The sequence below is a fragment of the Ambystoma mexicanum genome, chromosome 1p (genome assembly GCF_040938575.1).
Source record: "Ambystoma mexicanum isolate Mex_15411 chromosome 1p, UKY_AmexF1_1, whole genome shotgun sequence".
In the NCBI taxonomy this organism is placed as follows: domain Eukaryota; kingdom Metazoa; phylum Chordata; class Amphibia; order Caudata; family Ambystomatidae; genus Ambystoma; species Ambystoma mexicanum.
In genome coordinates this window covers 837,801,230-837,828,596 of record NC_090921.1, presented here as the reverse complement: position 1 = coordinate 837,828,596, position 27,367 = coordinate 837,801,230, and the positions used below count along the sequence as shown (strand labels likewise).

At 47.1% G+C, this 27,367-nt stretch overlaps 1 protein-coding gene across 1 annotated transcript in view; it reads left to right on the top strand.

Moving 5' to 3' along the window:
* LOC138566224 (tyrosine-protein kinase Fer-like) overlaps nucleotides 1-27,367 on the top strand; it is a 436,248-nt gene that overhangs the window by 156,091 nt on the left and 252,790 nt on the right. The window contains exon 4 of the mRNA XM_069643327.1: nucleotides 8,464-8,517. Within this exon, the coding sequence (XP_069499428.1) occupies nucleotides 8,464-8,517 (54 nt within the window). The remainder of the gene's footprint in view (nucleotides 1-8,463; nucleotides 8,518-27,367) is intronic.

Below are 27,367 nucleotides of genomic sequence, written 5' to 3'. Positions count from 1 at the left end.
CTCCCCAGATTTGGTATTCCCACAGGGCTTCACCAGGCAAGATGCAGGAAGGGATGCTGGGCCTCTTCAGGAGTCTTCTTTGGATCTTCAGTCAGCTGTCCTTCTACGGGGGATTTTATAGCTCCAACGCTGATTTGAAGAAATGTCTGCAGGAGTCCTCTTCTTCTACAAAATCCAGCCTGGAAGAAGGTCCAAGCCCACCAATGGTAAGGATCTGCATCATTTAAACTGCCAATAGTTGGCCATTTTAGCCACATTTAGTAGCCATACGCGGTAAACATGAATGTGCACACTAGAAATAACACAAACATTGTAAAAATATATTTGCTGACACCAGCTTGTCTTTAGGCACATATAAAAGCAACCAAAAATCCAAAGTGTAAAAAGCTAGAGTGATGCAAAGTATCTCCATTGCACTGTATTGTAAAATGCTGTGTGCAATGTTAAAAAGTTACAAAAAGTAAAAGACAAAAGGGAAACACAGTTTCCCGGTACTGATAGCACTGATCGGTTTCTCCATAACAATGAGCAAAAGGGGAGTGAAGCTGAAGACTGCACTTCACTGCAAAAAGACAGAAGTGGTTAAAAATGATTGGGGATCCATATAACTATGAAGGCAATGTTGCCAAGCTGCCAAAAAGAGAAATCTTTCCCAACACTGTTACATTACACAAGTGTACCAAAACTTTGATCGTACACTGTTATGATGCGATAGCACTCCACAGCAGCTTGCTCATCCAGCGGCTACTTCAAGCAAAGAGATAGGATTTCATACACAACATATAGATTTGTAGTTGGGTAGGTGTCCACATCCAGGATCTTTTTAACCTAAGGATTTCCAGTGACAACGTCTTGAGTTACCTTTGATGTCACTTGGAACTGTAAATTGGAAAGCAACACTTAGCTGATTGCTACCTTTCTAGAAATGTATATATGGTCACATAGAGGTTGCCATGAAAGAGCAGTGGAGCGTATTTGAGATTGCTTGTATAGCCTCTGTGGATACACTTTACTGCCACCAGAGCAAAGTAAAATCATTTAGAGGGGATTGGGTCCTCCGACATATTCCATATCTATGACAGGTAATGTCCACAGCTGTGCTGCTTCGGAAAATCTTTGGCGTCTGCGTCCTGCGTCGATGACGTCGATGTGCCGTCCCCGAGGACCTCCTCGACGGCCGACGTCACCCGATGTGATAAGTAGGACGCACGACGCCCATAGCCTCAGTTCCGTTTTTTCCGCGAACGTGTTCGCTTTGTGAATCTCGGTACGCCTCGACTCTTTGGAGTGTGCTGTTTTCAATTCTCGGTTCGTTTAACCTGTTCGTTTTTTTTGTGAAGACCTGGTCGTGGCGATGTCTACTTCGTCTTCAACCCCGTGTCCGGGCTTCAAGAAATGCGGGGACAGTGGGTCCAAGATGTCGGTCACGGACTCGAACGACGCCTGCCTCTGGTGCCTCGGGGAGGCCCACGATACGGACGACTGTGTCGACTGCCAGTCGCTCACGGCAAAGGCCTTGCGGGAACGCAAGAAGAAGCTGTCGGTAGGTCAGGTGTCTAAGCCCCGGAAGTCGAGGTCTGCGGGGCTTTCGACGGATGACTCGAGGGGCGACTCTCTGCGTCATCGTCGGAAGTGCAGTGGGTCTCCTTCCAGGAGTCGGTCTCGCCACTCCTCTGCCTCTTCGAGGCATTCCCGGAAGTGCTGGCATTGGTCGCCTTCCCCGTCCTCTTCCGAGGAATTCGCCCGTCGGCGGGTTGCTTATCCCTCCATGCAAGCGACACCGGAGGAATGGGCTTCGTTCGGGAAGCAGATGCTAGCGATTCTTGAATCGCAGGGCACCGGTCCGTCCACGCCTCCGAGTGGGGTCGGTCGGCACCGGTCGAGAGACACCGCTCGTACGCCTACGGGCTCGGGTGGTCGGCACGGCTCGCGGGAGAGGTCCCGCTCGGACAAGGGTAGCCGTTCTCGCCATGCCCGTTCGAGGTCCCGGTCCTCAAAGCGCTCGAGACCGCGTGATCCTGTGCCGTCTTCGAAGAAGACATCGACGCCTGTGGCGCCGAGGTCGTCGACGATTTCTCTCGAGGCTCCACCTCCGAGGGGGTAGTCGACACTGTCGGCGCCAAGGTCGTCGAGAGACATGCTCGGAGCTCTGGCTTCGAGGCCTGCGTCGACGCTGTCGATGCTGGCGGCGCTGCAGCTGACGTCGGCGCTGATTCGCTCGACGTCGACGCCGTTTCTGTCAACGCCGGCGCCGACTCGTTCAGTGCCCTCGACGCCTTTCGAGGCAGTGGTGTCAGAGGGTCCCGTGGCACGGGGTTAGCCCCTAGAAAGACTCTGGCTAAGGTCAGGCACTGCTTTGGTCCCCAGATGTCTTCCTCTCCCCACCGGGAGTACATTTCAGATGAAGGCTCTGATGATGGCTTGGTTCCGGTTACGGTACCAGTATCTCGACCATAGCCAGTTTGATGACCTGAGGCAGTCACTGCATGATGCCAGTGGACTGGACACCTCTCCGGAGGTGGAGTTTTGTAGGCCGGAGCCTGGCATTCATGCCGATTCTTCATATCGGCGCCTTATGTCTCGGGTAACCGAGTACTTGGGTTGGTCAGCTCCCCCAGGGGAGTTCGTTCAGGATGATCACACGGACAGCCTTGATCTTGGTCCCCCCACTGACCCGGTTTTGCCGTTTCACATGGCTCTGCAGAGAAGGGTGGCAGCAGCTTGGACTGCTCCGGAGAGTCTCCCGGCAGTGGGAAAGTCTTTGTCGCAAAAATACCGTCCAGCCAGTAATGACCCCTGCTACTTGTCCAGGCACCCCACTCCGGAGAGTTTGGTGGTGCAGGTGGCTACGGCCCCGGCAAAGCAGGCGTCGTATCCTACCATCCCCCCGGATAGGGACGACAAACATTTTGACGGCTGGGCGAAGAAAGTGTTTCGTTCAGGGGGTATGGCGCTTCAGGCGGCCAACTCCATATGTGCCTTGTCTCGTTTCACACACACTCTGTGGAACTGTGTTGCATTAGCGGCTGAACGTATTCCCGAAGGGGACGAACGGGATGGTTTCCTTGCTATGGTTCAGGATGGCAAGGATGCCATGTGTGAGGCCGTTCAGTCGGGTTTGGACATGGCAGATTATGTCAGCCGGTCCATGGCGGTGAGCACCGTAATACGCAGGTTTGCGTGGTTGCGGAAGTCTGGGTTCGCTCCTGATGTGCAGTCCCGGCTCCTCAACATGCCCTTTGACGGTGAACACCTTTTTGGCAGCAAAGCTGACGAGAGCCTTGAGAGGTTGCAGACCTCCAAAGCTGCAGCAAAGTCATTGGGCGCTGCAGTTCGCCAACCTCCGCCTTTTCGTCCTAGGGGACAGCAATGGAGGGGAGGTTCCTTTCGCTATTACTCGTCCTTCAGTAAAGTGAGAGGAGCTAGCAGTCAAAGAGGCCACCGTAAGAGTGCCAGAGGTGGAAACAAGGGTACTCAAGGTGCCAAGGCCGCTCGGGCAGTTGCCTCTTTGCCCTCAGGCAACGCTGCAGCTGCTACCACACAGTCATGAGGCCAGGTCCCATGGTCTGCTGGTTGGGGGAAGGCTGGCGCAGCATCTTGTAGAGTGGCAAGCATTACTTCAGATGTGTGGGTTCTGGAGATCATAACCCACGGCTACTGTCTTCCCTTTCGGCAGAGGCCTCACGACAATCCACCTGGGAACCTCTCTTTGAAGAGTCCGGATCCGCTCTTTGCACAGGAAATTCAAGCCCTGCTGGAGAAAGGCGCCATAGACCTGGTGCCTGTAGCGGAGAGGAACAAGGGATGGTATTCCCCTTATTTTTTGATTTCGAAGAAAGACGGGGGATTGAGACCCATCATGGACTTGCGCAGTTTGAACAAACTCCTCAGGTAGGACAAGTTCAAGATGGTTACTCTCTCTCAAGTCCTCCAGGCCCTTCAACTTCAGGACTGGTTGGTGTCTCTCGACCTTAAGGATGCTAACTTCCATGTGCCGATCCATCCCAAGCACAAGAAATACCTGAGGTTCGCGGTTGGCGACTCGCACTTTCAGTTTCGGGTCCTGCCATTCGGATTGACCTCCGCCCAAGGGTTTTCACCAAGCTCATGGTGGTGGTGGCAGCGCACCTCAGGAAAGGGGGGATTCACGTCCATCCCTACCTGGATGATTGGTTGATCAGGGGGAGCTCTCCCGAGCAAGTCCTGGATCATCTGTCCGTCACCTGCCACTCCCTTCACAAGCTGGAATTCTCCCTCAATTTAAAGAAGTCCCATTTGACACCAACGCAGCGGCTCCAGTACATCGGAGCGGTGCTCGACACATCCCTGGGGCAGTGTTTCCCCCCCCAGGTGAGGGCTCTTCGCATTCAGCAGATGGTGCACAAGTTTCAACTTGCCCAGAATCTCCCAGCGTCGGAGTTTTTGAGACTGCTCGGCCTCATGGCATCCTGCATTCTTCTGGTGCCAGAAGCTCATCTGTGGATGAGATCTTTGCAGTGGGCACTCAAGCTCCAGTGGTCTCAGTCCTCCGGCAGGCTGTCGGACCCTGTTCAGGTGCCGCCCTCGGTCACCCAGGACCTTCTGTGGTGGGCCATCAAAGGCAATCTGATGAAGGGGGCCCCATTTTGGCTGCCCTGGCTGGAGGTGACGATCGTGACGGACGCATCCCTCACTGGATGGGGAGCTCATGTCAACGAGTTGACAGTCAGCGGTCGTTGGTCTCCGTCAGAGTCCAGACTCCATATCAATCTGTTGGAGCTGAGGGCCGTCAGGCTAGCCCTGAGGACTTTTCTGCCGACTGTGCGAGGAAAGAGTGTCCTGATTCTAACGGACAACACGGTGGCCATGCACTACCTCAACAAAAAGGGGGGGGGCAGGGTCACTTCCTCTGTGCAGGGAGGCGATGCAGCTCGAGTTCTGGGCCATCCAGCAGGAAGTTTCGATCTCGGCTGTTCATCTGGCCGGAGACGACAACGAGACGGCGGACGCTCTGAGCAGGCAGAGCACGGTCTCTCACGAGTGGGAGCTGGCTCAGGAGATTCTCCTGGAGATCTTCGCCCTTTGGGGGACCCCTCAACTAGATCTCTTCGCCTCCAGTGTCAACCGGAAATGCGAAAGGTTTTGCTCGCAGGAATTTCCTCCAAAAGGAGCCTTAGGAGACGCGTTCGTGGTGGAGTGGTCATTCCCACTGCTGTACGCATTTCCTCCAGTCCCCATCATCCCGCAAGTACTGCGGAGGTTACGGAGGTTCGGTTCCCGGATGATCCTCATTGCTCCGGCGTGGACCCGGAGGAGGTTGTACCCGGACCTTCTCGACTTGTCCATCTGCCCTCCACGTCGTCTTCCCTACCGAAACGATCTGCTCTCACGGGAGGGGGGTAAGGTTCTCCATCCAGAGGTCAGATCCCTCAACCTTCACGCTTGGCTTCTGAAAGGTTGAAGTATAAGGATTGGGACCTCCCTGAAGACGTGATGGAGGTGTTGCTCTCGGCCAGGCGGCCGGCAACAAAGTCTCTGTACCGTTGCCATTTGAGAAAGTTCTGCGACTGGTGCAGAGTTAAGAATGTGGATCCTTTTGAATGTGACATTCCCATGGTTCTGTCTTTTTTGCTTTCTTTGGCCCACAGGGGCTTGCAAGTGGGGACCATTCAAGGTTACCTGGCTGTGCTGTCCATCTTTAAGCGCTCGTCTGAAGAATGTTCCTATTTTAAGATTTCTTTAATTTCTCAGTTTTTGAAAGGGCTCACTAATATGTTCCCTCCGTCACCTTTTCTGGTGCCTGGTTGGGATCTGAACCTTGTTCTTAAGTTTCTTATGGGTGCTCCGTTTGAGCCTTTACATTCTTGCCCTTTGAGACTGCTAACTCTTAAAACTGTGTTTTTGGTTGCGGTTACTTCCGCTCGCAGAGTAAGTGAGTTACAGGCACTTTCAGTTAAGCCACCCTTCACTGTGTTTCATAAGGACAGGGTTGTCCTTAGAGTTCGTCCTTCTTTTCTTCCGAAGGTGGTTTCGGATTTTCATTTGAGCCAGAAGGTTTTTCTTCCGGCGTTCTATCCTCCTCCACATCCTGGTAAGGAAGAGGAGAGGCTCCATAGGCTTGATCCTAGGAGAGCGTTGAGCTTTTATATTTCGCACATGTCCCGGGTCAGAGTGGAGATCAACTTTTCATTGGTTACGCTGGAAAGCGTTTGGGACAAGCTGTGACTAAACAGACTTTGTCTCGTTGGATTATTTTAGCTATCTCTGAGTGTTACCGCTTGGCGGGTAAGGACCCTCCGGCTGGCTTGCGGGCCCATTCTACCAGGGGAGTGGCTGCATCTACTGCCCTGCAGAGGGGTGTTCCTATTCGTCACATCTGTGATGCAGCCACCTGGGCTTCAGTACATACTTTTGTACGTCACTACTCCCTCGATTCCATCAGAGGGCAGGATCTGGCCTTTGGCAAGGCAGTCCTATATTCCGCAATTCGATTGGGTATGCTAAATTTGTGTTCTAAATTCTTTTCCCACCTCCTTGCTTGGTACTGCTTTGGGAGTCTGTCATAGATATGGAATACGTCAGAGGACCCAATCCCCTCGAAGAACAATTTACTTTCTTACCTGGTAACGTTCTTTCGATGGGATGGTCCGACGACGTATTCCATATCGTTCCCTCCCAACCTTCCCCGCTGCAGAATTTCTTTTGCGATTGCAGCTTGCGTTCCGCAAGGCCTTGTGTGTCTGACTGGCAGAAAACTGGTGGCACACGTTCTGGGAAAAAACTATAACTGAGGCTATGGGCTTCGTGCGTCCTACTTATCACATTGGGTGACGTCGACCGTCGGAGGAGGTCCTCGGGGACGGCGCATCGACGTCATCGACACACGACGCAGACGCCAAAGATTTTCCGAAGCAGAACAGCTGTGGACTTTACCTGTCATAGATATGGAATGTGTCGTCGGACCATCCCATCGAAAGAACGTTACCAGGTAAGAAAGTAACTTGTTCTTTGGTTATATGCTCCTGTTATTTGCCAGAAGTGAACAGCCAGGCTCAGATTTGGCTGCTGCTTCTAATATGGAAGCCACACCCCACTAGAGACTATATGCCACAGCATGAATCCTAGAAAATATAGTGATTTCTATGCCCTATGACTTTTGCTGCATGCTTGCTTTTCTTTGGTAAACACCAAATGACACCGTTTTACAAGCTGGACAGAGGTTTAACAATAAACCAGGGCTAGACAGAAGCAGAGTCCCCTAATAGGTACAAGCATGCCTCTAAGATGTATCGTAAGTGTGGTCCAAGGCTTTAGCAATCTCTCTCTACCCACCATGAGAACGTGCTTATGATTTGATGTCGGGAGAATGATGTGTTGCAATGTTGGTACATTCTTTTACTCCAAATACTTATTTATTCAGACAATGCTGTTTCTTGGATTAACTGAAAATAGCACACAACCGGAGTGGTCCATTGCGTACCTTTTAAAAATCACTCACTCTTTTTTATCGGATCTTTCTCAGCAAACCATCCTTTAATTAGAACACAAGTACTGACTGCTTCACCAATATTTGTACCTTGAGGGAAAGAAGGGGTGCTAGAATCAATCAATCATGAAATCCTTTGGTTTGAAATGACACAAAATCAGGTCAGCAAACCTTGAGCAAGTGGGTTTCCAGTGTTACCTGGAACCCCTGCGCTATTGGAGATGATGACATGGAGATCATAAAGTTAAGACTGGACCATAGACTGCTAGGTATTGCTATTTTATTAAATACTACTCTACTGACTGGGTATAGGATGGTCTTTTGGAACCAGGGATCATGAAGCCCCAGGGACCAAATAGTTTCTACAAAGGCTAATGTGTTAATCCCGTAGCAAGGGTGCAATTGTGTGACCGCTAAAGACTGCACATTATCACGGCGACTGGGGAAATATGAGGATCACAAAACTCAGTGCTCACACTGGACTGCATATCTTTTCTTGGCATGGCTAACAAACTAACACATACGTATGGCATAACAACAATACAGCTACATACCTCTACTAAGAGCAAGAATATATCTTTAGGATAATTTGTTTGACTTGAGGAGCCACCATAAGAGTGTGAAACATGTGCCAGAGAAAATGGCTGCAATGATTACAGGGAAGAAAATCATAGACTAGTAAACTAAATCTTCTTGAAACTATGACAACCATTGATATGACATTGAAGAAATCACTGATGATGAATAGTTTTAAGTATTAAACATTGAACTTTTACATATTGACAGAAACTCAGTGATCAAAATATGAAGGTAGACACGCAAACGCTTTTTGATACTAATACATATAACAAAAGATCATTATTCAGATATTCTTTTGCAAATGAATATGATGAGAGAGAGTTGTTGCTGAATTACTTATTTTTATTTAGTAAATAATTATGGTTTCATTAAAATGTCGGTGCACACCTTTCTAATTGTGACCATTCTTTCTTTTGCAGGCTAAGTGGGTTCTTGATCACAATGATGTCATCCTCGGGGAGTTGCTGGGAAGTGTAAGTGCATGGTATTTCTGTATGGAAATGGGAAATTCAAACTAAAGAAGGAGTTCTTTTAAAGGTGTACCTGTTCAGCTGGAGATCCCCTTTGCTCAGGCATTGGATGGGCAAATGGGCAAGTTGGAAGCATTCCGGAAACGCCAGTGACTCTGGATGTTTAGGTAGACAAAGGGTGGAGCAAGTAATTTAGCAGTCACATCACAGCCTAAGAAGTTAATTCATCCACAGGCAGCAGCAGCCTGCTGGGGGTGCTCCTAAGTTCAATACAGAGCAAACCACCCCGAACCACTAAACGCAACGAAAAGGATGACTCTCAAGGGAGCCCCCATCGCACTGCTGGTTTCCCCCACACGTGTTATTTTTAACATACAAACTTGTACAGCTTACTTGCAAAAATAATTGTGCACTTTCAAAACGGTTACATTTCCTTGCTGTCAAAATGGTAGACTATTTTAACAGGTAACAGTACTAGAAAATAAATGTAAAAAGTATTCATTGGACAGTGGTGTCATGAAAAAGGCAGCCATCTGTTACTCCTTGTATATGTCTCTTAAAATGGCTCATACTCAGAAAAAACAACGAAATCAAAAAAACACTGGGGACTTTATTGCAAGAGTCAGAGCAGTTTTGCAAAAACTGTCTTCCTAGTGGCAATCACGTCGGCGGAAAGAGTGGGAGAGTTCAAAGCTCCTTGGTCAAATAACCTTTTCTGATTTTCCACAGCGATAAGGTTGTCCTCTGAACTGTCTCCTCTTTCCTACCAAAGGTAGTTTCTGAATTTCATTTGGAACAGGAGAATTTCCTGACGGTTTTCCACCCTTTGCTTCAGTCCAGTTGTTTGTAACCTATAGTGGTCTGTCACCTTGCAACAATGCAGCTAAGGCCTCTTTTGCCAGGTGGGCTGTCTCTTCAGTGGCGTAAGCAGGGGCTTGCAGCTCCGCAGAGACTTTGGGCTCCTTCTACAGCATAAGCAGCCTTTATAAGGCACCACCCCAATTTCAGAATTCTGCAGGGCTTCCACTTGGGATGCTCCTCTTGCATTTTGCAAGCACTAATCGTTGGAAGCATCCTCAAGAAAAGATGCTTATTTTGGCCAGGAGGTGCTTTGCAACTGGTTTGCTTGAAGTTCTCTAATTTATGCTGTCACCCATTCATTTTCAAAGGCTTTGGTCTCGTTCCAACTAGTTGGGAAAGAGGGAGAGTTGCATGACAGAGAAATGAAAACTTGCCTTCATGATGAGTCAGGTTCCCTTAGTCCTTGCTATCCCTCCTTCACAACACCTACACAACCATCCCCAGTAAAAAGCATATACTTCACTACAACCACCATAGGATTAGGGGGGAAACATAATTGAGCTGGGTGTGGCAGTTGGTGACGTGGGGGTTGGGGGCGGGTGGAGGCCTGTGCACAAAGGCACACACGCGCTTGAAAGGCTTTACAAGTTCTTAAAGTTACAGCTATCTTTTGTAGCCAGATTTTTTCTGACCCGCCTGTAGATGCAGGCTGTCCCAACCAGTTGTGAAGGAGGGAGAGCAAGAACTAAGAGAACATGAATCATCATGAAGGTAAATTTTCATGCTTTTATGTCTGATTAGCTTAAGTTATTGCTTGAGTTTATTAGACAGACAATACCTATATCTTACCACCTCAGATTGTCCTCCATCCATTGCAGAATTCCCGTGCACTGCTACGTTTTCATCTCCTGCATTACAAAAACCGAGTGCTTGTGAAATGCATTCGTTTTGCTGACAGTGTACCTTCACTCTATAACTCAGCATAGACCTTCCATTCCATTATGCATCAGACTCATTGCAACTGCAGTTCATTTTATGCAGGGAAGAACTCAGGCTTAACACCATCAATCCAAACAAAAGTGTGTAGCAATGTCAAGGGCTATCGAGGAATGGTGTCTATTGGCACCGGGAACCGCTCATCCCTTGGTAGCCCATTTGTTGTAATCCCTGAAAACTGCAGGAAGTACTTTGAATTCAAAAATGAAAAAAAAAACAGCATGATTTTGGTACGGCATTCATGCCTTAGAGATAAACCTGGGTTGGTGGGCTAAAATACACGTATGAAGTGCCTTCACGGTAACTAAAATTAAGCAAAGCCAAGTAGCTTGCCCAAGTAGTATAATAGTGCCCATCTTTACAAAAGGGGGACAAATCAGTTTCAAGCTGCTATATACCTGACTCCCTCATCAACATGATAATTACTGTAAATGCTAAAAGGATATACTGTTGAGTTAGGGATTGAGGTCCTAAACAATGAGCGTGGCGAGCTGTATCCTAAATCCAGTTGAGACTTGCAATTAATGTTCACAAGTATTCTCAGTTAGTTTCAAGTAGAAGTTGTATTGCAGCTCTTCAACTCAATTCTATTATTAATCCAAGTGTTGTAATTCCACACTCATTGCCAAATTCCATATCAGCACTATTCAATCAACTATTTGAAAGTAATTGTCTGGCTTCCAATGTAGTACTCTTTTTTTGTTAGGTTTTTGGTATGTTGATTTGCTGCCTTTCTCCAGCAAGCCTGTGATATGGTCAACTGCTCTGCTACCAAAGCTGCCTGGAGTCGCGTGTCAAGCTCCTACAAAGTCGAGAACCAATATGTGGGTCATTTGGAGGACTGGACTATTATGAAAGGACTGAAGTCACATACATTGTACAAATCAATTACAAATCTGAGAAAGTGGGGTACCTTCATGGAGTCATATTTCCTTATTTAAGACAAATTGAAAACACCATCCACTTAAATCCTCCCCCTATTTTTTTTAGATGTCAGAAGTGAGCCCCAAAGCAGAAGGGGTTGAACATATAGAACTGTAACCTTGCAGGGGCACAGGGCCAGCAACGGCCCCACCTGGTAGTTTACGTTAACAATAAGCAAGGAGGATCCCCAAGAACAAAGCAGCAATATCACATCTTTTTCCGTGCCTAAGTCAATGCCAACAAAAATGCAAACTCCTGATTACAAGTATGACAGTGTGGGGAAAAAAATGGCAATTATGGAATTACCGCCATTTTCCCACTCTGCCATACTAGGAGTATGGTCCTGGATTGGGGGGGTTACCTCCAGTGTCATGCTGGAGGTAAATCCTCCCACTTTCTGCTGAAAATCGTAAAAATTGATGGAATGACTGCAGCAGTAATTCCACCAAAAATGGCCCATAGTATCCAGTGGACTCTCACAACATGAGGATTAACTCAGCCACCACCACTTGAAATCCTGTGTTAATTCCACCAGACCAAGTGGCATTAACGGTAATTCTGATGGGCAGTATTCTGGCAAATTTACTGCCGAATACTGCCCAACTCGTAATGAGCCCTGTCATTAATCGACTCAATGCCCTATCCTATGCATGCAAGAGCCATCTGCTTTTTTTCAGCCCACAGAAATGTATAGGCAAAGGTGCTGGCCAGTATGGAAAGCTTAGGGTGGACAGTGCTTGACTTTCCAGGACCACGTTAATCCTGTTAGAAATCCATTCCCGGAAACTACGTCATGAAAACTGCATATGTAGCATTTTTGCCCATGGGTCTGCACAGAATGAACATCTATCTGAATGTGATATTCTCACCGTAAACATCTTAGACAGTGCCCAGTATGTCCTGAAAAGTGTCCTCTGTTGTATGAGTCTGATCTTCAAGTTTCTAGGGGATTTTTGGATGTTTTGGTTAACACTTTCCCAGTTCCTATCTACTAGCTCCACTCCCAATTCTTTTTTGCCACCTCAAATTCAGAGGGCAAAGGTTTTCCTCCATTCTTGCCATGATGCACCCGTAAACCTTCGATAGATGAGAGCCCTGCTATGCGCGCGCATTGAGTATCTGTCAAGCATAGCTTACATGGTCACCAAAAACGGACCAACAGTACCAATCCCTTATTTCCACATTGTCAGAATCTGATTCCTCAGACTCCCGGCTCACCTGCTTGTCCTTTTCTTTGAGGCTACAGGTTCCTCCTTTTTCCTGGAGGTGCGAGTCTCATGAAGGAAGGGGCGATTTTCTTTCTGACGCCACCCTGCAGGTAGGTACTCGACAGGAAGAGCCCTGGGCTCCTGCCCAGGGTCAAGACGTTCGGTCCAGGAACGTTCAGTATTCCAGGGGTGATTCCAGGACGGATCAGAACACCAAGAAGGAAAACAGAATTCCAGTGCAGCCCACGCAGCGTGCCGCGAGCAAGCAGAGAAGGCAAGGAGCTGCGTGAGGTCGATCACACCAGGAAGGGAAGCCATAACAAGAACAGGCTTCGCGAGCAACAAAGCCGGGAAGTAGCAGAGGTAGAATGAAGGGAAATGGTTCAAGGAAAACAACTTGCTGAGTGCTGAGCACGGACAAGCCGAGCATTGAGATGCGCCGAGCCACGGGGCGTGGCACAGGAAGCTGCAAGGAATACCAGGAAGCTAGACCGCGTGTTGCTCCACAGTGTCGGACATGTTGAAGGTGAAAATGGATGCCGCAACACGGCGCCTGAGTGACCAGGTTGACCAGAATGGGCAGCATCGGTGATTCATGACAGTAAGCCCCCTTCTAGACAGTGATCCCCCTGGTTTGCCTGGATGTATCTGGTGGAAACACTATAAAAGGCGAGGGGCATTCAAGTTGGACACAGTTTCCCATGTGCATTCACTGGGTGGATAGCCCTAACATTCCACCAGATAATGAAGGCGTCCTCTTCTGTATCTTGAATCACAAATCCTGGAAACCTCAAATTCGACCTGATCATTAACAAGAAGAGGGGGCAGTCGAAGAGCTGTCCTGGTTGATTGGTAATAAGGTTTCAATAAGGATGTATGGAAAACAGGATGGATCCTTTTCCAAGATTCTGGTAGGCAAATTCGAAAGGCCACAGGGTTGATGATTTCAGTCACTGTGAATGGTCCATAAAAGCGTGGTGCCAGTTTGTTGGGTCTCAGGTGTCTGGGCAATTGTCGGGAAGAAAGCCAGACTTTATCTCCGACGGCATAAGAATGGCCCGGTCGTCGTCTGGCGTCTGTATATTTCTTTACATCCATCCTGGCCTTTTCTAGGTTTTCTTTTATTTCCTTATGTATCAAGACAAGCTGTGATATCCAGGAATCGACTTATGAAACAGGACTGGTCTGAGGCAGGAGTGTGGGCAGGACAGATGGGTGAAACCCTTGGTTGCAGAAGAAGGGACTGCTCTTGGTTGCAGAATGATAGGAATTGTTGTAGGTGAATTCAGCTACTGGAATTAGCACTGACCAATCGTCCTGAACTTTTGATGCGAAGCACCGTAGATACTGTTCAAGGGTTTGATTTACCCTTTCGGTGATGCCATTAGTCTGAGGATGGTATCCTGAGGATAGGGCACGCTGTATTCCCAACAAATGGCATAGGTGCTTCCAGAATCTGGAGACATATTGGGGTCCATGATCAGAGATGATTTTGGAGGGCAGGCCATGTAGCCAGAAAATGTGTGTCACAAAAATACCTGCCATCTCTTGTGCCGAAGGTAGTTTGAACAGAGGAGTGAAATGGCCCATGTGGGAAAAAAGGTCGATAATAACCATGATAGCAGTATGCCCTTTAGAAGGGGGAAGATCTACAATAAAGTCTGTGGCTATCGTCTCCCATGGTCGAGATGGCAGCTCCAGTTGGAGTAGAAGACCTGCCGGTTTCCTGCTGTCTGTCTTGTTCCGGTTGCAAACAGCACATGCCTGAATGGAGGCACGTACATCTTCGATCATCATTGGCCACCAAACATTTCTCTGGATGGTATGAAGGGTAGCCTTGATCCCACGATGCCCAGAATGAAAAGTATCATGGCAGAGGTTTATTATTTTAGTCCTTGTGGACGGTGTAGGAATAGCCAGATTCTGGTCCTTGAAGAGGTATCCATCCTTGGCAGACAGGGTCCAGAGATTGGTTTTGGTGTATTCCTTCCATAGATCCGAAGTTGGGGTCTCAGCATGTATGTTGTCCAAAAGTGTATTGGCCTGGGCAATGAACTCCGTATCCAGAAACATCTTGGGAAAGGTGTGTGCTTCTTCTGATATGTAATCTGGCCGTCTAGATAGAGCATCAGCGATTACGTTAGACGTACCCGGTACATGCTGAATGTGGAACTGATATTGAGCAAAGAAGAAGGCCCAATGGGCTTGACGGCTGTTTCTGCATTCCATTGATTGCAAGACCTGCAGGTTTCGATGATCGGTCCGTACCTGTACTGGGTAATTGGCTCCCAAGAGTAAATGACGCCATTCCATGAAGGCCTGTCGGATGGCGAGCAGTTCTTTATCCAGGACCGAATAGTGTGTCTCGCTAGGATGCAATGTCTGGGACAGATATGCAATGGGGTGTTCTTGATTGTCTTCCGAAACTTGTTTCAACACTGTCCCTATTGCAAATTCTGAGGCGCCAGTCTCCACCAGAAAGGGCTTGGTTGTGTCAGGTTGAGCCAGGATGGGTCCTTGAGTGAACTTATCTTTTAAAGTCTGAAAGGCGGTCTCTTAAGCTGAAGACCATCAAAAGGGCGTGTTTTTCGTCAGTAAACAAACAATGGGTTGAACAATGGATGAAAACATTGTAATGAACTTCCTGTAGAAGTTAGCAAGGCCCAAGAATGAGTGTACTTGATTAACCGAGACTGGAGCAGACCAGGAAACAATGGCATCAACCTTAGCTGGATCCATTGCCACCCCATGTGGGCTCAGGATGAATGCCAGGTATCGTACAATGGACACATGAAAGATGCATTTCTCTGGTTTTGCCAGTAGATGATGGTCTCGTAATCTCTGCAGAACAACCAAAGTGACATGTTCTTAATGCAAGATCTGGTTGTTGGAGTAAACCAGTATATCATCTAAATAGACGATAATGAAAAGGAACAACATATTGGAGAAGACTCTGTCCATAAAACGTTGAAATACAGCAGGGGTTTTGGCAAGACCAAATGGCATGACTAGGTATTTAAAATGACAAAAGTGAGTTCGGAAGGCTGTCTTCCATTCATCACCCTCTCTTATATGGATCAAATGGTAGGCACCCCGTAAATCCAGCTTGGTGAATATCACTCCACCATTTGAGGCTTCAAAAATGTCTGATATGAGTGGCAAGGGATATCGGACCCTTAGGGTACACTGGTTTAGACCCCGGTAATCCAAGCATGGCCAGAGTTCTTTGGTGTCTTTCTTGGGTACAAAAAACAGGGAGGCTCCAGCAGGGGACTAAGAAGGACGAATGGTTCCGTTGGACAGGTTAGTGTCCAGATACTCTCGAAGGGCTCTTTTCTCGGGCTCTGAAAAGATAAACATTCTACCAAAAGGAATGACCATGTCCTCTTCGGTATTGATGGCACAATCCTCAGGTCGTGTGGAGGTAAGGACTGTATGATGGCCGTAGAGAATACATCTGAAAATTGATGGTAAGCTTCAGGTACCTGGTTGAAGTTAGAGACAGTAATAGGTTGTTGTTCCGGGCTTCCACCATTGGTGGATGTGGTATGTTGAATTTTCCAGGAAAGGCAATGTGAAAGACAGAATTCCGATCCTAGGAATAAAGATCCTGCGGCCCAGTTGATGTATGGGTTATGCGGCTGCCTCTGTAGCCCGGGCATGCCCCGAACCACTGGGTAATGAGCTGCTTTTATTATGTCAAATCGCAGTAACTCCTGGTGATTGTCAACGGAAAGCAAGAGTTCTGTGGTTTGTTGGGTTATTGGTCCAGATGACAAAGGTTTCCCATCAATTCCTTCAACTGCCTGAATAACGTCCTTAGGTTCTCTCAGTATTTCGTGTCTTTGTGCCCATTCGTCGTCCAGGAAGATGCCCATGGCCCCACAATCCACCAAGGCCAGGACGGGATGGGATCCTTTATTGGCCATAGTCAGAGATACCTGGAGGATTACCGATGAGCTTCTTGAGGATGGGCCCAAGGAGAAGGAAGAGTCGGAGCAGGAATCTGTCTCCCGAAGCTGGGCTCTGTTCAGGATCAGGAGCTGGCGTTTCCCAAACATCTTGGAGGGGCAATCAGGCAGTTTCTTAATAAGTGTTTGTCAGATGCGCAATACATACATAGCCCACTATCGATCCCACGAGCCCTTTCCTGTGAAGACAGAGGTCCCCGTAAAGAACCCAATTGCATGGGCTCAGGTTCCATGGAAGATGATGTAACTGGCTCCCTGGGACTGGGGTGCACTGGTGAGGGTTTATGTGGGGACACTTGTATCTTTCTCTTTTCTGCTTTTCTTTCTTGGATTCTGAAATCGATCTGTAAGGATAAGTCTAGGAGGGCCTGGAAGGATCCTGGATGGGCCATTCTAGCCAATTCGTCTTTGACTTCCTCGTTTAAGCCACGTCTAAACAAGGTAAAGCATGCTTCGGGGGTCCAGTCAGCATCTTTAGCCAAGTGTTTAAAGCGGGTCACATATGATAACATATCTTGATTTCCTTGTTGAAATTCTAACAGTTTCTCTTGGGCGGAGTACACCTGTCCTGGGCGGTCAAACATGGCCCTAAAGGCAGCAATGAACCTGTCATAGTTGTCTAATAATGGGTCCCCTGCGGACAGCAAGGGCGTGGCCCAAGCCATGGCATTCCCGGGGAGGTAGCAAATCACAAAGCCCACCTCGGCCCTGGGAGTGGAGAAATAGTAGGGCTTAAACGTGAAGTGCAGCAGTCATGAATCAAGAAAAGAGCGCAATGCCTTAGGGGTGCCATTGTATTTGTCCACAATGCCTCCTACACAATCTCTTGATAAGCTGAATCCCTGGATAAAACAAGTTGTTTTAGGGCTGCATTCTCAGCCTTAAGGTTCTGAACCTCGGTTGATAACTCCTGCATGGCTCGTAAGAGGTCTTGTAATGCAGTTTCCATCTTGGGTACGATGTTAAGTTCAGGGCATCTCAAACTGTCAGAATCTGATTCCTCAGACTCCCGGCTCAACTGCTTGTTCTTTGAAGTCCTTTTCTTTGAGGCTACAGGTTTCTCCTTTTTCCTGGAGGTGTGAGTCTCATGAAGGAAGGGGCGAGTTTCTTCCGACGCCACCCTGCAGGTAGGTACTCGACAGGAAGTACCCTGGGCTCCGGCCCAGGGTCGAGACGTTTGGTCCAGGAACATTCAGTATTCCAGGGGTGATTCCAGGAAGGATCAGAACACCTGGAAGGAAAACAGAATCCCAGTGCAGTCCGCGCAGCGTGCCGCAAGCAAGCAGAGAAGGCAAGTTGCTGTGCGAGGTCGATAACACCAGGGAGGGAAAACAGAAGTCCAGAGCAGCTTGCACAGAGTTCCGCGAGCAAGCGGAGAAAGCAAGGAGCAGCTCGAGGCTGAACACACCAGGAAGGGAAGCAATAACAAGAAAAGGCTTCATTAGCAACAAAGCCGGGAGGTAGCAGAGGTAGAACGAAGGGAAAAGGTTCAAGCAAAACAACTTGCTGAAGCATTGAGCATGGACAAGCCGAGCGTTGAGACGAGCCTAACCGTGGGGGCGTGGCACATTTCAAGTAAGCTGCAAGAAATACCAGGAAGCTAGACCGTGTGTTGCTCCACAGTGTCGGACATGTTGAAGGTGAAAACGGATGCCGCAACACGGCACCTCAGCGACCAGGTCGTCCAGAATGGGCAGCTTCGGTGATTCATGACACACATACCACTGATGAGCTGCCACTGCTCAGGCCAAATGTACTTTTGCCTCCTCTTACATGAATATGGCCAGTCCAACCAATCTCCCATACCATTTGGAGCATTCGCTATTGAGGACAACTACAAAGCGGCTGCCCAGCTCAGATTTATTGTAGGGTTCGTCCATATCGATGCCCTTCATGGCAATAAGGTTCCCCTCTATGTTTCACTGTCAGTGCCTTCCATTCTCTTTAGGCAAACAAAAAATGATCCCGGCATGGACGTCTTTGTCTTTTCATGTAGAAAGTCTGAGAGCCCACTACACCCCTTCAAGCACCTTTTCTAGGGCTCCAAATGGGGGTGGGGCAGAGAGGTTAAGATGTTATCTATATCTTCATGCCTTTCTCACTTCACACCTGTTGTAGTGTTGTAGCCCTCTGATATGCCTGCACATTTGGTAGGTTGAATCCACCCTTCTCTACTGGCAGTTACTTCTTATTTAGATTGAGCATTGTCTTTTACCCAGTCCCCCACGTATTTTCTTTTGCATCTTAAACAGTCTTGCCCCTCGCCAGTGGTGTTTTGGGATCTTCATGGGCAGAGCTTGAGCTTGTAGATTATGCGGGGCAGTGCCATCATGTTTTACAAAAGTTCACTCTGCCACACAACCACAATTCCAATCTTTCCGATCTATTGCCCAAGATGCCCTGTTCCACTGTAAGGCCATCCAGATGTGTACTCATTGGGCCTCAATACGAGGTAGGAGGTAGCCATGGTGCTATTAGGACCATGGCTACCCCCTTACCGCATTCCGTGTCCGGGTTCCCAAAATAGGGACTTACCGGGTCATTCCAACCTTGGAGGACGCAGTAAGTCCCCATTCTGGGAACCATTCCCCATTCCCATTCAAGCCCCCATAGGGCTCAATGGAAATAGGGATGGAGCTAATAACGGTAGCGCAATTTGCGGTACCGTTATTAGCTCTGAAGTCCCTTAATGGGTCCCATCCATAACACCTGATAAAACCAGGCGTTAAGGAAGGGACCCGCTAAGGGACCTCGGAATAGGGTGGTAAGGGATTACCGGCACCGGTGTCCTTACCGGTACGGTAATCCCTTACCACCTACCTCATAATGAGGCCCATTGGACCTCATTCCGAGGTTGGTGCTAGTCATGGCACTATTAGCGCCATGACTAGCACCATTACCGGTACCGTGTCCGCCCTCGTTCAATGGGAACTTACCGGTCTAGTCCGAACTTTGCGGGACTGGTAAATCCCCATTGAAAATGTCAATCCCCATTCCCATTTGAGCCCCCATAGGGGGAATGGGGAGGGTGCTAATAACGGTACCGTAAATTACGGATCCCGTCCATAACGCATGGTAAAAGCAGGCGTTAAGGACGGGGCCGCAAAGGGACCTCGTAGTAGGGCGCAAAGGGTTTACCGGCACCGATGTCCTTAACGGTGCCTGATATCCCTTTGCGCCCTACTCGGAATGACCCCCATTGTCTTTGATAGGTCTCTGGGAAAGTACAATCATCTAAGTTTTCAATACCCACAAGAGGAAAACGGCATAAACCCATCCTGTAGGTGGCGTAATACCAGGAAAGTCATTTCATTTTGTGTTTTCTTATTGACCTTTATTGATTAAATTAAATTCTACAATATGGGCTCCTTCTTAATCATGCTCTTACTATTTATTTAACAAAACAAGTGAAAGTGTTTGAGAAACCATTAAGAGTTGTCCTACCCGCATACGAGCATTCAAATAACACAATACAAATGCACTTTGTGACGGGCGCTACTTAATATTGTTATGGTGCAGTAATGTTATGAAAGGTAAACATTTTCTTGTACTTGAAGATGCCAACCTATAAAACAGAGCTCTGACAATAGATATAGGGCCTCATTACGACCCAGGCGGAAAACCATGGTGCTAAAAGCACCATGGTCCATGCCGGTAACTTACTGACTCCGCCATGGAGAAAGGGGGAATTACCACCCCATTACAAGGTTGGCGGGGCGGTAATTCCCCCTTCCTCCATGGCCCTTCCCCATTCCCATTTTTGCCCAATAGGGCTCAATGGGAATGGGGAAGGCGCTAAGTACGGTACCGCAAGTTGCGGTACCGTACTTAGCAACAAGGTCCCTTTGCGGGTCCCTACTTTAACGGCTGGTGTAGACCAGCCGTTAAGGTCGGGTCCCGCAAAGGGACCTCGTAATAGGCGCTAATGGGTTAACGGCGCCCAGCCTTTTACGGCACCGTTAACCCATTAGCGCCAGGGTTGTAATGAGGCCCATAGAATTGCAAACACTACGGCCAGCTTTGCGACTCAGGGCCTCATTACACGGTAGGCGGTAAACCATGGCGCTATTAGCGCCATGGTTCATGCCGGTAATTTACTGGTACCGCCTTGGTGGAAAGGGGAATTACCGCCCTATTCCAAGGTTGGCGGGGCGGTAATTCCCCCTTCCACCATTGCCCTTCCCCATAGGGCTCTATGGGAATGGGGAAGGCGCTAATTACGGTACCGCAAATTGCGGTACCGTAATTAGCTCCACTGGTCCCTTTGCGGGTTGGTTTTTAACGCCTGCAAAAAGCAGGCGTTAAATTCCCCAACCCGCAAAGGGACCTCGTAGTAAGGCGGTAAGGATTTACCGGTACCGGTACAATACCGGTACCGGTAAACCCTTACCGCCTACCATGTAATGAGGCCCTCAGACTTGCAAGGCAAACACACTGGCAGTGCCAGAAGACAACCTGACAATACCATCTCTCACCAACAGCAGTGGGACACGATGGTTCAGAAACCCTAATGGGTGACGACAGAAGACATCAAACATGGCAACCTGGGGAGTTCCAACTGAAATGCTTGGCATCCATTATCGAGCATGAGGATCACTGAGGTGACAGTGGGCATTGCAACATACTTACATCGGTAACACACCTTGTATTTGCCACTTTGTATGCAAGCCAGTAAGACATTTTTTGAGCATGAGGCATATCGGGATAACATTAGACATTGCGCTGTTTAAAATGTGAGAACATTTCTGTTCTTCTTCCGTCAAATGCAAACCCGTAAGCAGTAACTACAGTTAGCATACTAAGCTACCATGATACTGCTTAAGACTGCACAAATGCACATTCGTCTCTGACTTAATGCTTTAGTTTCAACACGGTGCTACAACGTGCCATTCTTTAGCTTGCTTGGGTATTGCAATTGCTGCCGGTAAATTCATGGGGTGAGCCTGCCAGGGAGATGCAGAGAAACATTCTATTTAAGGCAACTCAAGGCTAGTTGCAACAATACAATATTAAGGATACTCTAGCTATAAACAAATTTAAACTGTGGGCCTCCTGACCAGTTGGGTAGTATCTGGGCTGCAATACCGCCCAACTTTATTAGCGTTAGCACCCACCGGTCTGGCAGTATTACCGCCAGATCACGGGTTGGGCGCTTACTGTTAGTCCCCATTCCCTATTGGGTCCCTAAATGGGGAATTTTCCACGCAATTACTACGCAGTAATACTGCTGGCAGTAATTGTGCCGAAAATTGGCATTTTCTCAGCGTGTTTACCCCCAGCTCTGGGAAGAGGGTAAACACGGCAGACTCGTGATTGGGCAGCCCTTAAATGCGGCAGTAATTCCGTTTCCACAGCATTTAAGGGCTACCGCCCAACTCGTGAAGAGGCCCTGTGTGATGTACATGTGAGCCATCATCACATCTTACTTTCAAACTGTATGCTTTTAAATCTTACATTTCAAGATTGCTCTACAATGCCACACACATTTTTTCGTATTTGATGAGTGCCACTTTTAATACTCCATTTATGTCTGTAAACACATTAAGTGGGAAACTGTTGCACCTGCTGAAAATACGTCCCAGCAGTGCTAAAATTGAGAATGGTTTCTTAATCGGCACTGTCACATATGCCACAGAGATCAGACAAGCACAGAAAGGTTAGGTGTAAGGTTATTTATTGAGCGGAGACTAAATAATAAGGATTGAAGGCACAAGGTGCAACTGAAACATGTCGGGGTAGGTCCAGTTGTTTCAAACTAAAATTAGCAAAATCTTAAATAGGTGGTGCTGGGGGGTTCCCTCCCAGAAAGAGAAAATAGTGCATAATAAAAAGTCTCTTTCACAAAAAGAGAAGTCTCTACTTTTGTATGTGTCTAGGACATGACTTCTGCTGCGTTCCTCAATGGCTGAGGTAATCCCTGGTTTCACGAGCGGCCGGCATTGCCCTTTTGTTTCTCCTTCTCCTTCAACCTTCATTCTTGATGGTCCACAGTGGGGGAGGTTCAACAGTAATTCCCTGGTTGTGATCTTTGAGGTAATTAATCTCCACCTAGAAAGTGGTTGCTCTCCTGTACCAGAAGAAGCACAGAGTCCTGGGTGAGGGAGTGGTAAACTCTCCCTCGGATCTCAGCCCCCAATGCCACTAAGCTGCTTTTCTATCCGTCCCTGGAATCTCCGGCTTCACCCTCAGTTATTCCCGAGTTTAGCTTACATTTCCAGAATTCTCTCTGTATCTAAATACCTCTTATCTGTGTATTACTATTTTCTTTTCACAACCTTTGTTTCATAGGCAACATTCGTCTCCCACTCAGAGACTTGCGCTACTCCCTCTTCTTATTCACCCATTTGGCATATTTTTCCCCACTCTCCAGATCTCTCCCACTATCACCTGCTTCATCCTTAGGCAGGTCCTTCACCACTTCCCTGTCCTCTCCATCTAAGCTTCTTCATCTGTTCAGGCACACCATTTCACACATTCTAGATATTTTCCACTATCACCTGCTTCATCCTAAGGCAGGTCCTTCACCACTTCCCTGTCCTCTCCATCTAAGCTTCTTCATCTGTTCAGGCACACCATTTCACACATTCTAGATATTTTCCACTATCACCTGCTTCATCCTTAGGCAGGTCCTTCACCACTTCCCTGTCCTCTCCATCTAAGCTTCTTCATCTGTTCAGGCACACCATTTCACACATTCTAGATATGTTCCACTATCACCTGCTTCATCCTTAGGCAGGTCCTTCACCACTTCCCTGTCCTCTCCATCTAAGCTTCTTCATCTGTTCAGGCACACCATTTCACACATTCTAGATATTTTCCACTATCACCTTCTTCACATTCTTTGACAGCTTGGTTCACTCTTCTGCCAAGCTTTTATTTCTTCAGTATTTATTCCTCTCTCTTTCAGGGTCTCTGACCCTCTTTGCTTTAAATATTATTGCAGGTCCCAGGCTCGCAACCCCTTTCTCTGGTAGCTTGGTTCAATCGCCTGCCAAGCTAGGTTTTCTCTCGTAGATTCTCTGGTGATTAGGGTATCTGAACCTCTGTTTATCAGTATTTCTCTCAGGTGTGTAAGCCCATGGCATTCTCTGTCCTTCAGGCTTTCCATCCCTCTGCTTCTTCCCGCTTCCCTGGACCTGCTGTCCCTTCAAACCAGCCTGTGTACTTTTGCTTTCAGTTTGCGTCTTCTGGGCAGCAGGACTCCGTCTCGAGGCTCCAGTAGCGTTGGGGTTCCTTTTGGGGTCGGCATTCCTCGGTGGTGCTCCGCGTCTCTCTTGCAGCTTGTTCTCGGGTTGCTGTTGCTGTGGGTATCGTGGGATGCACCATCGGCTGCCCGGGAGGTGAGAGTCATGGTTACCAGGACTTGGGCAGCGGTCGTTCTCTCTTCCTGCTCTGTGTACAGCATTTCAGCTCCTTGCTTCACATTTGCCGGGTCGACTTCCCTGACAGCACTTCACCGGAGGAACTCTCTGTGTGGTTTCTCTCATATATTTTGTATCTCATTGCTCCAATGAGATACGGTGCAGGACTAGACTGCTCACCATAGTTTAGCAAAGTGATCTTGCTACTCCTTGTCATCTTCTTCATCCCAGTACCTGTGTTAAAGGTACAGGGCAGGAGAGTCTGATCTTCCTCCTGTATGTTGTGTTAGTTGGATTGACAATAAAACATGTTAGTATTTTTGGCAATTTATCTGAGGAGTCTGATTCTATCAGATATGGCGAGGGTAGCTTAAGGGATCAAGAGTAAGACTTGGACACACTGGCAGCTTTTCTGTTGGTTAAAGTCTTTTATTAATAACTCTAACTCTATGAGGGGTTTTCCTGCCTCAACAAAACTAAGGAAGGTCTGTGCCAGAATGTCCAAATCAAATAAAGTTCTCTGTCCTGTGTCCAAAATCCTAAACTGCCCCTCACACACTAAACTCAATATAACATGAACATGGGGATGTCTTTTAGCTGAACACCTGCAGCATCTTTCCAAAGTTCCAAACACAAAGTTCTTTAAGTGCAGAAAAGAAAAGCAATAAAGTTCAGCCAGAAAGAGTCCTTCCCTTCGCCAACATTTCTGTGGCTTTTCAATGTCACTTTAATATACTCCACAACCCTTTCCCTGAGTTTCCTTCAGTTTCCCAGTTCAACAATGTTCACACTCCAAAGGGTTATGATTCTTCCCTTTGGGACTTTTCTCAATTCCACAAGTCAAGGCAATGTTCACACTCCAAAGGGTATGGTTCTTCCCTTTGAGACATTCCCCTTTCGGTGCACATGTGGGGGACGTTTCCCCTTTTGCTCCAATGCTTGGTTTACTCTCGGACAGGTTTTTTTACATTCATTTCAACAATTCACATCCAAGGGACTTTTCCCCTTATCCTGCAATGCCTGGTTTACTGTCCTGCCAGAGCTTTTTACATCCAGTTCAACAATTTACATGCGAGGGACTTTTCCCCTTTTTCTCCAATATCTGGTTTACTCTCCTGCCAGGGTTTTTTGACGTGATTCAGTATTTGGGTGAAATTCCCAGATTTATACTTCTCATCATTAATAACTTTCTCTTGCATCCAGTTAATTATAATGTTCAAACACTGGTTCAGCAACCCTTTCTCAGCAATTCTTAATGTCCCAGCTCCCTTGTTTGAGCTCACTTGATGTGTTAACAATACGCGGCATTCACCCTGAAGCGACCCAATGTCCCAATCTCTTTCTCTGGGCTTACTGGTGTCGGTTGCCGGCTTCAGCCTCCCTAGTGTCGCACCGTTCTCGCTGCAGCCTGCTCGCTGGCTGGGATCACGTCCCCTCGACTCCTCGGTTCCCGTCTGGTCTCCTTCCTTGGTTGTCAGCGCCTGCTGGCTGTGGCACCAGCAAGGTAAACCTTCCTTTGCCTGACTTCCTTGGACAACGCTCTCAACAGCTTCTACGCTGTGGTCTGCAGCTTGCTTTCCTTCAATGTCCCAACCAGTGCTGGGAGAGGTGAGTCTCTTTCTCTCTTCTGGTCAGCCGCATTTGAATGTCCCGGCACCTGTTATTCTTCTCCAATCACTAGAAAGCAGCGTTGGCTTCCTGCTTAGCTACCTTCATTACTCCAGCACTCTTCCTCAACTCAGTATTATTAAGTAGAGGGGGTGTAAGTAAGGTTGGTGATTAGCTATAGTTGGAGACTCTCTATTCACGTTACAATATGCCATATAAGAATGGTGGGAAGATAAATGGAAGTTATCAAGAAAACTAGGTAAAGGACTGGTTTGATCTAACCACTTTACTCTGCCTCCCCGGAGTTTGCCCTACCCCACGTGGCCCTCCCGCAGACAGCCACCCCCAAGTCAGGTAACTTCTGCCTTGCCCTGGCCATGTAGGAAATGTCCCTCCTGGGAAGCAGTGACGATATTGCTAGATTCATCACAGTGGCCCATATGCGCCATACAGTTACATGTCTTTACACTGACTTTTATACACCTAAAGTATTTTTCATCGAAATTCTTTCACCTAAAACGTAGTTACCTAATGTAGATTCACATAACTAAAAGTGTTTATCTACCGAAAATGTTATACCAAAAACCTGTATACCAAATGTATTATTATTTTTTTTTATTGGGGGTGGGGTGTAAAATGTAACCCTTTAACCCACCCGAAAATATGTTATACCTTAATCATTTTTAATATTACATTATTATATTTCATGTTCAAAACAGTAAATTTTCGATATATATAAGGTTGGCACAATGGGTTGAGACAATCTTTTAAAACGTACAATCCAAACTTACGGAGCTTTATTAGACAATTATAAAGAGAACAAATTCACTAAAAAAGACAAATTGCGCAAGTAAACACTTGCGAAAAAACACAAAGACAACGGAAAAAGGATCGAGATACCCAACAGAAACTAAAAGAATGCTTTTCATCATGCGAAAACCCAAAATAAATGACATAGTTGAACACATATAGCCTTCAACATAAAATGTTAAAAAGAATGTGTTTAATCATGCAAAAAACAAGAGAAAATGACATAGTTGAACATATATAGCCTTCAATATAAAGTGTTTAAAATAGAAAAACAGACTTACCACAGCAATCTGGAAAAGTAGAAACTAGAGGCAGCCAATAATAAATCCACATCCCAGGGAATCCAAAACGCCAATAAATCCAAACATCCAGGAAAAACACCATAAAAAACATATTCCAGGCAAACCGGAGAAAAAACCATAAGAAATCCAAAGAAAAAGCCACAAAAATCTCGATTCTGGGAAGAAATGCACATCCACGATAGAGCAAAAGCAAAAATCCACAGAAAAATCCATAGAGAATCCCAAAAAAACAGAAGGAAAACAAACTCAAAAAACCATAACAGGAACTCCAAAGGATCACGGCCCAACCGCGAAAGGAAGAAGTCTAAAATGGCCTAAACATATGAACTTCAATACAAGTCTATGTAAAAAATGGATAAAATAGTGTCCCCAGCTGGTCAATAAAGATATGGACACAAAAAGTTGCATTTAACAATACAATAAGTTGCATTTAACATTATAAAGTTATATTCAAGCATTTGGAATGTATATTTTCGATGTAATAAATTCAATATACAATTTTTTTGATGAAAAAGGTATTCAATAAACATTTTTCTGTGAAAACTACTCAATGTAAATTAATTTGTTAAATATACTGTATACCGCGCTATAACACGTTCTCTGGGGATAGTCATCCCTAATCCCATAAGGGGCTTCCACTCCCGTGTGACCCACCCCCTGTGCACCACCCCCAGGGGGACTATTGCACTCTGGATGCACCACCCTGGCGCAATGGGAACAGTCTCCGCCTAGGGGAGAAGGGATGGCATCCGAAAATTCGTACAATACCGATAAGTAAGGAAGGCCTACATGTTGAATGAAGGCTATGCTGATACATATAACTGCTCCTATACTTGTAAAGTAGTGACATATGTATGCTAATATGAAGTTGG